The sequence below is a fragment of the Hyperoodon ampullatus genome, assembly GCF_949752795.1.
Source record: "Hyperoodon ampullatus genome assembly, chromosome: 1".
NCBI lineage: Eukaryota > Metazoa > Chordata > Mammalia > Artiodactyla > Ziphiidae > Hyperoodon > Hyperoodon ampullatus.
The window spans coordinates 201723123-201738317 of record NC_136914.1 but is presented as its reverse complement, the minus strand read 5'-3'; the positions used below and the strand labels follow the sequence as shown (position 1 = coordinate 201738317).

General features: G+C 56.5%; 1 protein-coding gene across 1 annotated transcript; it reads left to right on the top strand.

Moving 5' to 3' along the window:
* Positions 1–12375: 12375 nt before the first annotated feature.
* Positions 12376–13921, top strand: LBX1 (ladybird homeobox 1; the record flags this gene model as incomplete). The annotated part of the gene is made up of 2 exons (XM_079707199.1): positions 12376–12700; positions 13395–13921. 2 exons carry the CDS (start codon positions 12376–12378, stop codon positions 13919–13921), a joined length of 852 nt encoding a protein of 283 aa, XP_079563325.1.
* Between the last annotated feature and the right edge of the window lie 1274 nt (positions 13922–15195).

Here is a 15195-nt window from a genome sequence, read left to right as displayed (position 1 = left end):
GCTCATGCCAGTCCTAGGCAATGAGGCTTCAGGTGGACCCAGGCTGACTCTGGGCTCACACCAGGCCTTGGGTTTCCTGGGCCAAGCCAATCAGAAGAGTCCATCTTGTTACCCAGTAAGCTCATGCCCCTTGAGTTTAGAGCCCCATGGTGGCATCTTACACCAACCCAGAGGACAGCTTTGGATAAGGCCTTGGGCTTGGAGTTCTAGACTCTGATTTCTGGGCTCTGGGATGTGGACCCTGATTTCTGAACCCCAATTTCTGGTCTCTGGCTTTGGGCCTGGACACTCAAGGCATTCCACAACCATCTTTTCCCATTTATAGTCCTCTATTGCTCTAGCCAGGCCAGCCTGCTCTCTCCCAAAACCGTTGTGGGCAGTCCTGCCTGCCTCTGTCCTTTTACTCTTGCTGCCCCCTCTCTCTCCAACCTGGAATTCTCTAGTTCTTCCCTCCAGCCTCTCAATCCTTCCCATCTTCCGAGTCCTAGCTCTAGTTCCAGCTCTGTCAGGCAGACTTCTCTGGCTACAGGGCTCCTGCCTGCTCTGATCTCCCACAGGCCCCCTCCCCCACCTGAATGGTTTCTTATGAGGCTTGTCCAGTATGAGACTGGAGCGCCTCTGCACAGGTGGAACCTGGGCTGGACTTTATCTTGCCCACGGACTAGAATAGAGCTGGGAGCATGAGGAAGAAGGAGGCTTTATAAGTGTTGGCCTGAACTCAGCTCAGCTGCTGGGGAAGGGGCATAATGACTGCAGAGGTGGTACTGGCTCTCCCAGGGGCCACCCTCAAAGCTCTGATGGTCACAGCATGGGAAGCAGATGGCCAGGTAGACAGACAGCTTTTGATTACTCATGTGTTTGTTTAGTACATATTTATTAAACACGTGCTATGTGCTTAGTCCTGTGTGGAGCATGGAAGAGAAGGAACAGTAAAAAAAAAAAAAAAAAAAAAATGAGATTAGACACAGTCCCTGACCTCAAAGAGCTTATCCATTAGTAAAGGCCACAAGACAAGTTCAAATAATAACTATAATGCAATGAGCTAACCAAAATCAACAAAAGTGTCCTTTGTCTTATGCAACAATAGACTCTCAGAGCTGGAAAGGACCCAGAAGATCAGAGACTTTAATATCCATCCTCAGCCAAAAGACATTTATATACATTGCCTGAGATAATGTGGGTAAAGCTCTTACTTGGCACAAAATAAGCGATAGTAAAATGATGAAGATGATGATGATGGCAATAAGATTGATTATTAGCCTTCCCAGCTGGTTCAAAGCATACTCCACCTGTTGGGAACGCTCACTCCCACACAAGGCAGCTCATTCCATTGCTTACACTTCTACCTTTCGGAAAGCTATTCATTCACAATGCCAAGGTGAAATCATCCTCTCTGTCCCCACTTGGCAACTGTGGCAATTCCACCTCTGGGACCACACAGCAGGCTGGGACCGGGGTGAAGCAAGTGAGATGCCCAAGCACAAAATTTCAGGGGCCGTACACAACACTGAGAACAAGTACCTCCTTAAATTTTGTGCCCTAGGCACCTTATTTACCTCACCTAGTCCCAGCCCTACCACACAGTGAGTCTGTACCCATCCCCAGCCAGCCCCAGGTGGGAGCTGTCAGATTTCTCAAGTCCCCTTAGCCTCCAAAGACGCTCCTACCAGCAGCCTACAAGACGTGGGGTTACGTGGTATGGCCCCAAGGATGGGGAGATGGGGACAGAAGCAGACTGAGAATTATGTGAGGGTTTTAGTTCTAACTAGGGGGACTTACCTGCCCACTCCAATCCCTTCCTTCACAACACCTCCTTCTGGCCTGGCTTAGTGGCCCCCAATGCTTCCCCACAGCACTGGAACAAGGGACTAAGTAAGGCTGGTGTGCCCAAATCTGGGCCTGAAAGCGAACACAGGCAAGTGGGTTCTAGGACATTGAGCAGTGGGCCTGGATATGGAAAGTCATGTGACTGTTTCTCCTTTTCATGGGCATCCCCAGGTAGGGTGTGTGTGTGTGTGTGTAGAAAGCAGAATGTAAGGCTTATGGAGGATTGGGATTGGGGAGTATTGAGGGGAGAAATAGAGAGCAGGAGGGCTGGGGGAAGGAGAAGAGTGGAATCTAAAGACAGGATGATCTGCTGTGCTACTTTTCAGCTGGGTCACCTCAGACAAGCCACTTGAACTTCTGAGTCTCAATGTGCTAGCTGTAAATTGAGCTACAAAGACTGTTGCCTACCCACAGGGAGGACCATGTCACCTACTGTGACATGCCAAGATCCTTACTCGGTTCAGTCACGTTCATCAGGCTGGGGGTGAGGTCCAGGCAAGCCGAAACCTCTGGGCTCTGCTCAAAGTGGAGTTGCACTCTGTTCCGCAGCCGGGGCTGGGATCCAGACTGAGGGTCTCTTTCTCCTAGAACCACTTTTGTGGCTTCCTTGTTTCTCTCTGGCCCCCATCAACCCAGTCCCGACCAATCCTCGCTTTTTCCTTTGCGGTTTATAAAGTCCTGTTTACACTCGCGGCTTCTTCAGCCTCCCAAGAAAGAGCCCTGAGACGCAAGCGGCTATAGGATTGCTCTTCCCATTTTCATAGGCACAAACCAAGGCCCGCAGCAGGTTAGAAACGCAGGAGGGAGCTTGAACTCGGCTCTTCCGAGCCCCTCCCCCCAGGCTGCGGCCCTAAGGGCCACTGAGAGACGCTAGGACGGGCGCGCGGGCTGAGAAGGGTATCGTGTGCTGGCGGTGGGCGCGGGCGCGCCGGCCAGGGCCTGCGCTTCCCCCGGGCTGCCAGCAGCAGGCGCTGTGGCGGAGGCGCCCTCCCTACCCGAGCATTAATTTAAGAATACCTCACACGAATCCCTGGCTGTGTGGAAATAGCGTCTTATTAAATGCTTCACACAGATTTGGTATAATAAAGATGAATATATTATATCCTTTGCCTCCCCCAGAGTGAGACAGTAATAAGAGAGAGGGAAAAATGAAACATAAATACAATGTAATGGGACCTGTGTCGAGGGACTAGGGGCCTGTCGGGGCTTCCACGGGGTGACCTTGCGGCGGGAGCTCGGGACGGGGTCGCCAGGGAGCCGGATGCCAGCCCTTCCCTGCCCAGCCAGGGGTCCCCAGGCCCCAGCTTCCAGCCTGCCTCACTCCGCTCCCCCCAAGCCGCTAGAAGGTCCCTACCTCAGAGAGGCGCCCCAGGAGAGGGTGAAAGAGTTGGGGGGTCATCTGGTCATACCTCTTCCCTGGGCAGGGCCGTGTGTCTTCTCCCCCGCGCTCCTCCCCCTCCGACCAGGACTTCCGAAGACGTGGGCCCCACAGGACAGACTGAGCAGATGAATAAACTCCAAAGAGGCAAAATCGAAGAGCGACGGCTTCTGCCTCGGCTCTGCCGCCGCCGCCGCCTCCCCGGGCTCAGCGGGAAAAGTTGCCCTCCCCGTCCCGCCTCAGGGGCTTTCCCGTAACAAGCCGGAAGTCCCACACTGGGTCTGGCTTCCGTCCTTCTCTGGGAGCCGTCAAAATCGTTTACCTGAAAATAAGAATTTCAAAGCTTTCCCGGCACGGAAAAAAGGGAACGTTTGGCGATTCAGCCCAACCCCTCTCAGCTCAGGTGGTGGCTGGCCCTGCGAGGGCTCGAATCGCCAGTCCAAGCGAAGCTGCGTGGCGTAAACTCACGAGCGACTCGGAACCGGATATAGGTTCGCATCCCACCTGTGCTGTTGACCAGCGGGAGGCAATCTTAAACTCAGTTTCCTCTTCGGTAGAACCAACATGTGGTGAGGATTGGAGAAGTTTCTAACGCCTGGCAACCCATCAGCTGTAAAAAAAAAAAAATAATAATAATAATAATAAAATAAAAAGCAGCTACTAGCTGCTCTCGAAATATTCGTTAAAATAAATGGTCATTTCAGACCTAGTATTCTCCCGAAACTCATTTCCTCCTCAGGCCCCAAAGCAGGCAACCACTATCCCCAAACGAATCAAAAGACTTAGTCTCCCATCATTCTCCTTAAATCTCTTGACTTTTGCCCTGTCAAGGCTCAGAGAAGTTAAGAGACTTACCCAACATCACACAGCCGGCCGGCGGTGGAGCCGTCTGAGGTCAAGGTGCCGTCAGTCCATCTCACCTGCCTCTGCAAAGACATCCGAGCCGGTCTGCTGCAGAAGCCGTTTGAAATTTGGCCTCGTACCCAGCGGCCCGGCTGAGGCCTCAAGACGGGCAGAGTATGTCCAGGCCTCCACAGGCCGACCGAACGGCACCAAACGAAGAGAAAGAAATGCGTAGAGGCTGAGGGAAGAGGAAGAGGAGGAGGCAGCGGCAAACAACGAAGATTCTGATTGGGGGGAGAGCGGAGTAGGGAAGCGGGGGACGCGAGCTGCCTTCCCCCGGGTCTGGCTGCCCGCAACACCGGTGGAGACCAGGCCAGGGGTCTTGTTCGCGACGGCCCCGGGAGGGTCACTGGGGCCAGCGGGAGGGTCTCGGCCCGAGGTTCACTACATAGGAGTAGGGAGGCTGCTGAAGAGAGGGCGTGGTCCACCTAATGGAACTGAAGGGGCCTGGGAAAGAGCTGGAGGAATTAAGCATTGGTGGATGTTTGGTGGGATGTGTGATCCCTCAAGATCAGGAACCCAGGGACTCGTGAGAAGTGGAAAATCCAGAGGAGGCTGGTTCCACTCAAACGAAATAAGGCTGTGGGCAGTATGCACTTAGCCTCTCAGGCCCAGCAGCCTGGGGCTCCCTTCCACCCAGGGCGATCTTGGGGACCCCAGCCGACACCGTTGGCTGACGCGGCGGGAACTGAATCTATGGGTACGGGAGAGGCGGGGGCCAGAGGCAGAAACTGGGGATCACAGTGGGTGAAAAGTTCCGTGGCTTCCCTGGAGCTACACTCTTGACCACAAGGCAAATCCCGGCCCGGACAAAGCAGCTCCTGGGCACTGGGCTCCAAGCACAGAAACCTGCCTTCGCCACTTTGCTCAGAGCCACACTGCCCTCGTTCTCTGTGCGGTTGGGCACTACCACAGCTCGGTTTCCCGCAGGTAGGGCCCCCTCGTTACCTATTCTGGCCCAGGTCCCGCCACCCGTCTTCTCTTGCCCGGGGTCTTAAGAGCGGCTAAGCTGGGACAGCCCTGCCCAGTAGGTGGCCCTCTGACCGGTGGGGCCCGAGGGGATCGGGGACCAGAGGGTCTCCTGGGATTGGGCCGGGCAGAATCCAGGATGCGAGCAGGCAGAGGTCTTCTATCTGGCTCCCCTCCTCAAGCGCGTTAGTGACCCGCCCTCCCCTCAGCTGGAACTCGAGGGGAGGCACGGGCGGTGGCGCTAATGCAATGAGTCCCCCGCACGGCTGCTGAATTATTCACGTGCAGTTTATTACGAGAAGCCTGACTCAGGCCTTTCCTGCGCCCGCCTAGCCACACTGGCCGGCTCCTAGGTCTCCTCACCTCTCCCCGCCTAGGTTCCTTGGCCTATCCATCTCGTCTAGCCCAGGCTCCTCTGCCTGGCCTGCAGCCTGGCGCCCTCCCACAGGCAGAGGCTGTGGAATGGGTAGCCTGACCACCGTTAGTGGTTTTGCTCAGACCCAGGAATTTGTTTAGTAAGAGAGAGGTCAGCTCTTGGAGCTTCCCTAGATGGCAAAGAGAATGGAACCCCCCTCCCCGTGGACCCAGGAGCAGCAAGGGCTGGGGTGCAGCCTCTCCCCAACTTCCCTGACCTTCAGCCCCAAACAGCCATCCCAGGAGCCCACCAGCCCCTGATTCAGGCTGCAGAACCTGATGGCGGTGCACAAGGGACCAAGGATTTCATCCCAACCTCAGCAGCTCGATGCCCAGGCCAGGGAGGGAAGAAGTATGGGGTGCTCTGTCTCCTGCTCTGGGCTGGCGCTTCTGGCCTCCTGCTTAGCTGTTCCCCTTGCCAGGAAAGTGGTCCTCATTTCTGCACCTACCCCAATGCTCCTGGATTTTTGAGGCTCATGTCAAATGCCACCTCCATTGGGACAGAACCAGACTCCCCCCACTATCCTTTACCCTCTTCATAGTCCCCTGGGCTACTGGGGTAGGGGTGTGTTTCCTGCCACTCCTGCCTGCCCATCTCTCTCCTTCTGTCTGATCTTCCTCTCTGCTTCTGGGCCCAAAATACAATGGGGACTCAATCCTGTTTTTTAAAAAAAGAGGGAGAGGGTGAACAAACTCCATTCCTGAGTCAGGCCATACCACAGCTGGGTCGAGAACAAAGGACCCCCCTCCCATAGCCAAAAAGCATTAAAGAATGAGGTCTCTGTGCCCCTTTTGTATGTTGGAGGTATGAGCAGCAAGAGTGTGTCACACATCTGCACAAAGCTGGCAAAACAATACTACCCTTCCCTTACACCCCTCTTCCTCTCTCTGGGGCACAGGCAGAGGCCCCTACCTGGTTCTCCCTTTTGTCTCTTATTATTCGTATTCATTTGACAAAGGCATAGAGAACTCTTGGTATATGCCAGGTTGGCATAGGGCATGGAGAGGAATTTCAGTTCCCCAAGTTCACAGCCAGGTGGAGAGGGAGGCAGAAGGGCAGATGACAAACCAGCAGTTCCTGGCAATCTGACGCTGACTCCAAGGGGGGTATGCTAAGGAGCACAGAGGACTGAATAGGGCATTCAGTCATTCATCTTGGGCACCCCAAGATAAGGTGAGCACTAAAAACAGCAAGAGGTGCCAGGCGGGAATTCCCTGACTGTCCAGTGGTTAGGACTCAGCGCTCTCACTACCTACTACAGGGTCCCAGATTTGAGTTCTGGTCAGGGAACTAAAATCCCATAAGCTGTGCAGTGTGGCCAAAAAAAAAAAAGAGAGAGAGAGAGAGAGAAGTGCCAGGAAAGGAAGCAACAGAGATCCTTCCTGGGGAAGCAAAGGCCTGGGACCAAAAAGAGGGCTGCCCTGGAGGCTGCAGAATATGGTCACCTGGGCCTTGAGCATCTCTCCCCATCTCTACCTGTCCATATCACTCAGTGGTCTGTCTATGCCCCTCACACTTCCAAAGGGCAGTCAATTCCCCCATGCAGGGCTGAAGGGCCAGGAAGAGGCTGGGCTCTGAAGGAGTTCAGTTCACAAAAGAAGTTGGGGAGGTGGGTGGAGAGAAGCAGGGAAGGGTGCTCTCCAAAAAAGTGCCCTGGTCATAGACCCTGCCCCCATCTCTCTTTGCCAGAAGAGGTCCTGAGAGCTGGGCCTGGCCAGAGACAGCAGGGCAGGTCCAGAAGCAGGCTTGGAGCCTGGTCTGAATTTTGGAGCAGCTGGCTCCCTGCTCCCCAGGCCTGCAGAGAGGCAACTTCCCTCCCCCTTCCCCTATTGGCCTGCTTCTGGCTTTAACCTTTTCTGGGTCTCCAATCCCTTTTGAGAATCCAATGTGTTATGTAATATTGCCCCTGAAAAAACGTGCACACTTGGGCTCACATACATAATTTTACACACACTTTCTGGGATCTGCAGAGCCCCTAAAGCCCATTCAAGGAAACTTTGGGCTCTGGTTAGATACTTTGTGGTTCCAGGATTAAGACCTGAGTCAGAAAAAACATTCTTCAAATCCTAATTACTCCCAAACAGGCTGTGTGACTTTGGAAGTGTTACTTAACTTCTCTGGGCCTCATTTTCCTTGTATGTAAAATCGGGGTAATAGCAGTAGCTACCTCACAGGGTTGTGAGTAATAAATAAAATCAATAAAAACTCTTAGCCGGAAGCCAAGCACATGGTAGCCAAGTACATGGTAAGAGCTTATGGTGTTTATTGTCATGGTTACTGTTGTTGTTACTGCAGAAGGTGGCCCAGGGCAGAATATAAAAACCAAGTAGGCAGTCCTGGTTCAGCCAGGGTGGCAGGAAGCCATCTATCGGAGTCTACTTCTACAGCAGAAGAAACACTCTCTGAATTCCACAAGGAGTGTCACAGTAGCAGGTCCCTGGGGGACAAAAATGATCCTGATTTGTGGTCAAGTTAACTAATTTCAAGCAATGTCAGAACCTTTTTTCTGAAGGAAGCGCTGGCCTGAAGGCCAATGCTGGTGCTTACATAAATAATCAGGAAATGAATGGGGCTACCAAAACAATCTGGATTAAAGCCGATGGAGCCTTTGAGGGTTTACTTGAATATTCTCTCATGCTAAGGAATAACTCATTTTGTCTGAGTCTACAGGGTCCTCTTACCCTCGCAATTCATGCAATGTTCTTTCCCTCCTCTTTGTCTGGAATATTCACTGAACTAGGGAGAAAGCAGATTTTGAGCAGAATAATCCCTTCCCCTTCCACTGGAGACCAAAGAAGGCTGGGCCCTGGTGGTATTGGCAGCAAGCAGGAATTCGGGAGTCAGGATACAGTATAGACCAGACTTTGAAGACAGGCATTCCCTCTATGGAGCAGACTCCAGGGACCAGCTGCTTCCACCTCCAGGGGAGAAGACACTGGCCCAGCTGACTGGGGGTGGGGGATCCCAGAAAGTCTTCCTGAACTAGCACTGAATCCCATGAAGGGGGCTGAGTAGAAGGTGAGATCCTGGAGCAATGGCAGAGTTCCTTCCCACCAACACTCACCCCACCTGCCTCTGAGTTACTCCCCTTTCAAAAATCTTACTATCTCCAAAAATCCTCTGAGGTGGGACCACCAAAGCCCAAGCCTTGCCCCTCCACAATACATAATTGTTTATACTCTATTTGCTTGACAAAAACTCATTCAACCAATAATTGAGAGTACCCAGGTTCTTGCCTGGCCTGTGAATGTCTGAAGTGGATGGAATCCCCACATCAAGGACCCTGCCCTTAAGCATCTCCCATTCTGGCAGGAGAGGGAGTGAGGCTAAGGGCAAACCCAAAACACAGCTCCTAGCTCTGCAGAAGGAGGCCAACCTCCCACACACTGGGGTCTGGAGTTGGGGGAAAACCACAGGGTTGGGGGAAAAAATCAGTGTGGCAGTTGGGCTGGTTTTTGAAGATAATCTGGATGAGGTGATGGAGGTAGGGGGCCCTAAACAACAAAACAGGCAGGTGACACCACGTGCCCCCTGATTCCCCAACTATGCTGGCCAGAGCTGTTTGGCCAGCGGAGAGCACAACCAAATAGACCAAAAAACCCCAAACCTTGGGATTGGGCGGCAGGTGCCTGCCAGGAAGAGAAGAAGAGATTTGACAATGATGGGTGGAAGGGGTAATGTAGCAGATGACTGTGGACTGTCCTGTCCACTTTGACACAATGTGGCCAGAGACTAAAGGTCCAGGGAAACAGGGCTCCAGTGGAGGAATTCTATGCTACCACCCCTCTGCTCCCCAATTCACTTTCCTCACCTTCCTGGCAGCCTCACAACAATCCTGAACTCTGCTGGTCCTGAGGGACTGGGAGATGGGTAACAGCAGGGTTGTCCTTAAGATCCTGTCTTGCCAACCAATATCAGGTGTGGAGACAGGAACAGACTGGAAAAATGGGGGAGGAGGAGTATTAATGGGGGCTCCTCAGGAGGATGGGGACCAAAGAGTCCCTATTTCCTGATCTGGAGGGGCCTCCTCTGCTAGCATGGGGGATATGGCTTGCCTGAGGCTCTGGGTCAGGGCTTTGGGGGTTATGGCAGGAAAAGGCTGTGGGCCAGAGGCTGAGACGAGATCCTGAGAGCAGGAAGTGAGAGGAGAGAGCAGACCCCTTTTGGTCCCAGAGCTTCCAACCTAGCAAGGTTCAGCTCCCTGGAGCCCTCTTCTTCAGATCTCTCTCCACCATCTCTGGACTCTGACTCCAGGCCCAGTCTCACCTCATGGCTTCTGATGCATCAGAGACAAGCCTGCCTTGGGGATAGTTCTGCAGTTCTGGGGGAACATTCTCACCGTTCCTGCTTCTAAAGCACCTGTCCTCCCCCCAAAATGTAGGACAAAGATGCGGAAGAGGATAAGTAGATCTTCCCAACACTGCCAAGCAGGCCTGGGGCAGGCACTGAGGTCCCAAACAAGAATTCTCTCTCCCTACACTGTCCCCTTTTACTCTGGAGAGCTGCAAGCCTTGTTCCAAATGAATAACTAACCGGGAGATAAAGAAACTGATCTCTGATGCTCAGAGGACTCTATGCTAGAGGCATCAAGGAAGAGAACTTGTCCCCTGCCCCACAGCCCAGCTTGGTTTGCTCTCTGGAGGAGGTATGAAGGGGCAAGAAGCCCAAGAGGTCCTATTCTTCCCATCCCAACCTCTGGGCTAGGCCACAGTCCTCTGCACTGGCCTCTCTGGGGCCTTCTCTGGACCAAGCAGGGCTGCCAGACTGCACTGCCTGCCCAGGAGTTTACAAACAAAGCCAGGGAAAGGGCTGGGGCTGTATGTGGGGAGGGAACAGCTCTTCCTCCCTTGGCTACAACCTCCCTCCTCCTCCCCTCCTTTCTACAGGGGTGGAAATGGAAAATTAGGGTGGCAGGGCAGGTGGCCCCACGCAAACCAATGGAGGGACTCAAGAGAAAAAAACACACCAAAAACTGGGGACATAGCCCCCTTGGGTGCCTCAGGGGAATGAAAGACACAGGTAGGGGTTCAAGCCACCAAAATACCCACAGGTTCACATACGTTTACACAAATAAACACATGGAGAACCACACACAAATATACATATTCAAAAACATAAACACATTCAAATACACACATAAATGCTCGCCTGATATGCACAGAGTTCGGGCCGTAGGGTTCCCAGTGCCTAGTCGGACTCGAATGCCTCTCCCTGCGGGTTCCTGAGATCGCAGCCCCATCCGTGGCCCGGCCCCCTCCGGGCCCCCGCCACGCATCCGGAACAGCTGGAGTCGGCCTGGCGGTGCACTCAAGCCGGGCGCTGGGCTGGGCGGGGCCGGCAGCGGGGCCCCGGCCGGGGCCGGGCAGAGCTCAGCGGGGAGGCCCTGAGCCTGCCCCGTTAGCCCCGGCACCCGGTCCGGCTACCACGGTCGGAAGCCGGTCACCAGGCGGGCCGTGGCCCCAGCCGGCCCGGAGAGCCGCGGCCTGAGAAGAGTGTGCAAGATTGCCGGAGGAGGTAAGGCTGTCGCTTCAGGCTCAGGCCGGTGGAGAGGTGCCCAGAGCCACCAACAACTCCCCTCGACTGGGGAAGGCTGTGTCCTCTGACTGGCCTCCTCTCCCAACCCTGGGATCCCCCACCCCTGTGTCCTGTGTCGCCTCACCCAGGGCTGCAGAGCCTCCTTGGACCTCCCGCGGGCCAACCCGAGGGCTGCAGATTCCTTCTCCCCAGGCGCGTTGCCCAAGGCCGTGGGTGAGGGGCAAGTGGATCTAGGGGTAGGGGCGCTGGGTCCTTGATCTCAGCTCGGCAAAATCCGCTCTGGGAGGCGACGGGGCCCACCCAGGCTCCTGGTCTTACCTGGCCCGCGCGGCGGCTGCATACCTCCCCGGATGGGCTCCTGCCGCGCTTCTCCGGCGCCAAATCCCGGCTTGGAGAGCCTGAGACCTCCGGGCCAGCGCTGCCATCACAGCCAGGCCGGCGGGAGGCGGGTACGCCGGGAGCGCGGCTCACAGTTTGGGGTGGGGGCGGCGGCTTTTCAGTCGCCGGTGGTTCGGGTGCAATAAAGGAGCCGCTAATGTAATTTACAAACAGCTCGGGCCGAGCGCGGCGCAGCGCCGGGACTGACAGGCGCATTAGGCAGGCTAATTCCAGCCGGCTCCTCCTACCCCAGGCCCGCTAATTAATGAGCTTCCCAACTTAGAGCTGCCTGCATTGGACAGACAGAGAGTGAAAGAGAGGACGAGGGAGAGGGAGAGAAGGAGAGAGACGGGGGGAGCAGAGGAGAGAGAGGGAGGGAGAGAGGGAGAGAGAGAGAGGGAAGAGGGAGGGAGAGAGGGAGAGAGAGAAGAGGAGGAGAGAGAACAGAGAGAAAGAAGAGAGGAGAAAGACAGGGAGAAAGAGAAAGAGAGAGAGAAGTGCCGCTGCAGATAATTGATTACTCCTCGATCAAGGCTAACTTGTTAGCAATAGTCAATTGCCCCATCTCTCCGCCTCCCCTCGCAGTACGGGATCGGCGCCCTCGCCTCGGCTCTTCCAACTGCCGCCGCCAGGACCCGGGGCCAGGAGCCGCCGCGGAGCCACCTGACACCTTTAAATAGCACCGGGGCTGGCGAAACTGGAGCCCCGCGCGGCGCGCCCCGGCTCGCGCCCCGGATTGCTGGAAGCCCCGGCGGCGGCAGCGCCCGCGTCAGCGCCCTCCTCCTGGGGCCCCGTGCGGCTGTGCTCGCCTCTGCCGCTGCGCTAATCGGCCCCGAGCCCGGCCCGCGCGCTGCCGGGCGCGGCCTTCTTCCCGCCTGCCGCCCGCCCGCGCCTCCCGGCGCCCGAGCTGCCCGCGGGCTGGGTCCCCGAGGCCCGAGCCGCCCCGGCCGGGCCCCCAAACGAGGCCGAGATGACTTCCAAGGAGGACAGCAAGGCGGCGCCGGGGGAGGAGAGGCGGCGCAGCCCGCTGGACCACCTGCCGCCTCCCGCCAACTCCAACAAACCGCTGACGCCGTTCAGCATCGAGGACATCCTCAACAAGCCGTCTGTGCGGAGAAGTTACTCGCTGTGCGGGGCGGCGCACCTGCTGGCGGCCGCGGACAAGCACGCTCCGGGCGGCTTGCCCCTGGCGGGCCGCGCGCTGCTCTCGCAGACCTCGCCGCTGTGCGCGCTGGAGGAGCTCGCCAGCAAGACTTTTAAGGGGCTGGAGGTCAGCGTCCTGCAGGCAGCCGAAGGTAGGCGCCGCCACTGGGTTCTCCGGCGCCCAGCACCAGGCTCCCGGCTCCATGTGTCCCACGCTTAGTGCTCTCTGCCTCTGCCCGCCCCCTCCCGCGCCGGCTGTCTGGGCCCTCCAGCCCAAGCCGCTGCCGCTGGGAGTGGAGATGCGTGGGACAGGACCCAAACCCTATTTCCAAGGGCCTCTGGATAGGCCAGAGTCGAGTGACCGCGGAGGGGAGGCAGGAACCCAACATCTCTCTGCAGTCTGCCTGCTCTGCTTAACTCCCTCCCGTTCTCAGTGACCTGGGTACTGCTAGCCTTGTTCCTTGGGTGGGGAATGGAGAGCCTTCGCTGGGACATTTTGGGTAGGGGTACAGCAGGGCTGATTGCGACGAGGTGGAGAGCCAACATTCACACCCAGGCAGGGCGTCCCTGTCTGGCTCTCGTGTTCTAGCGACCTCGGGTCTTTCAAACCAACTCTCAGGTGAAGTGGCAGAGACCAAAACAATTTTTCTAGGGACTTCCGGTAGACGAGAGATGGGGGAAGGGGGCTTGCCATAGCCTAGGCTTGCCCTAGTCCGGGTGGCCGAATCCAATCCTAGAAGGGAACAGCGTCAGACTGCAGGCCGGATGGGTCTAGGTGGGGTGAGTAAGGACCGGGGTAGGGTCTCCTCTCCTCTGGCGCAAGCCTATATTTTGGTTTCCTCTCAGGCCGCGACGGGATGACCATCTTTGGGCAGCGGCAGACCCCCAAGAAGAGGCGAAAGTCGCGCACGGCCTTCACCAACCACCAGATTTACGAGTTGGAGAAGCGCTTCCTCTACCAGAAGTACCTGTCCCCCGCCGATCGCGACCAAATTGCGCAGCAGCTGGGCCTCACCAATGCTCAGGTCATCACCTGGTTCCAGAATCGGCGTGCCAAACTCAAACGGGACCTGGAGGAGATGAAGGCCGACGTGGAGTCCGCCAAGAAACTGGGCCCCAGCGGGCAGATGGACATCGTGGCGCTGGCCGAACTCGAGCAGAACTCGGAGGCTGCGGGCGGCGGCGGCGGCGGCGGCGGCTGCGGCAGGGCTAAGTCAAGGCCTGGCTCTCCGGCACTCCCCCCAGGCGCCCCGCAGGCCCCGGGCGCCGGGCCCCTGCAGCTCTCGCCCGCTTCCCCGCTCACGGACCAGCCGGCCAGCAGCCAGGACTGCTCGGAGGACGAGGAAGACGAAGAGATCGACGTGGACGATTGAGCGGCGCCCGGCATCTTCCGCAGCCCCGCGCTCCTAGCGCTCTTTGCCCGCCACCTCCCGGACAGGACCGCCGAGGGGAGCTGGGACCTCCTCTGCAACTCCCGCCTTCTCCCCTGTCCCTGGCCCGGACTCGGCTCCCGGCAGCCGCCTCTTCCCTCTCGAAGCAATAAACCCGGGCTGGCCGGCCGAGCCGGCCGCCGCGCGTGGCCTCCGCAGCCCTTGGAGCCCTCGCCGTGCAATTCTGTATGGCTTCTGTATAAATATTTAAACCTATATACCGGGTTCTTCCCACCGCAGCCTGACTTTTTTCTTTCTTTCTTTTATTTTTTAAAATCTCGGAGTTTCCATGTTCTCAAAGCTCAGGCTGCCGGGTTTGCTGAGGGCGAGATAGAATCGAGGGTAATGAACACTTAACCTCGAGGTCTGGAGGAGGGGCCGCCCCGACTTTTTGATTTTTCTCTGCATGTGGCGAATGCACCGGCCCTCTCCCTCCTCACCTCCCTAGGCCTATTGCAGTTGATTTCTTTTATTTCCTCCTGCCTTTATTCCCCTCCACACACGTGGGAAGGGGCTGAGGGGGGCAACCGGGTCCTGACTTGCGAGTTTCAAATCGATGTTCCCCCCCCGCCCCCACCCCAGCGAGAGAAGTCTGTTTTCGATGCCATTTCTGCCTCCTAATGCCCAGTAATGCTATTTTTAAGATTCCTCCCCACCCTCTCCCGGTTGCCTGGGACTGACTATTGGGGTCCAGGTCTTAGGGACAAAGCAGGGGGAAATCCAACAACCAACCAATCAACCAACCAACGAAAACAGAGCCCAAAGTCCAAGAATTATTTTTTACTCTTTTTAGAATTTTTTTGCATGTGACAGAGACTGAGAGGAGGCCGACCTAAGCCCTCGCGCCACCTCCTCCACAGCTCTGGGTCTGTCTTGCAGTATCCAACGCCCTGCTCCTAGCTCGACTTGGCCAGACGAGGGTGCCTGGATGAGGGTGGGTCCCGCGTGCCACTCCCCTGCTCCTGCCCTGCCCTCTCCTCCCCGGACTGTACTCAAGGCCTCTTTCTCCGATAAATAAAGTCTTTGCCATTTTACTAGAACCGGCGGTGACCGTGTCTGAACGAGTGGACCTTATTCAGTGAAGCCGCGTCAGGCTCGGTGTCTCGCCGCTGCTGGTCGCCGGCTGCCCAGGCCTTGGAGATTTGGAGGAGTTTCAGGGCAGGCGTGAGAATGAGGGGTGAGGGGGAAGTAGTGAGAGGGAGGAGGCGCTTCTTGCC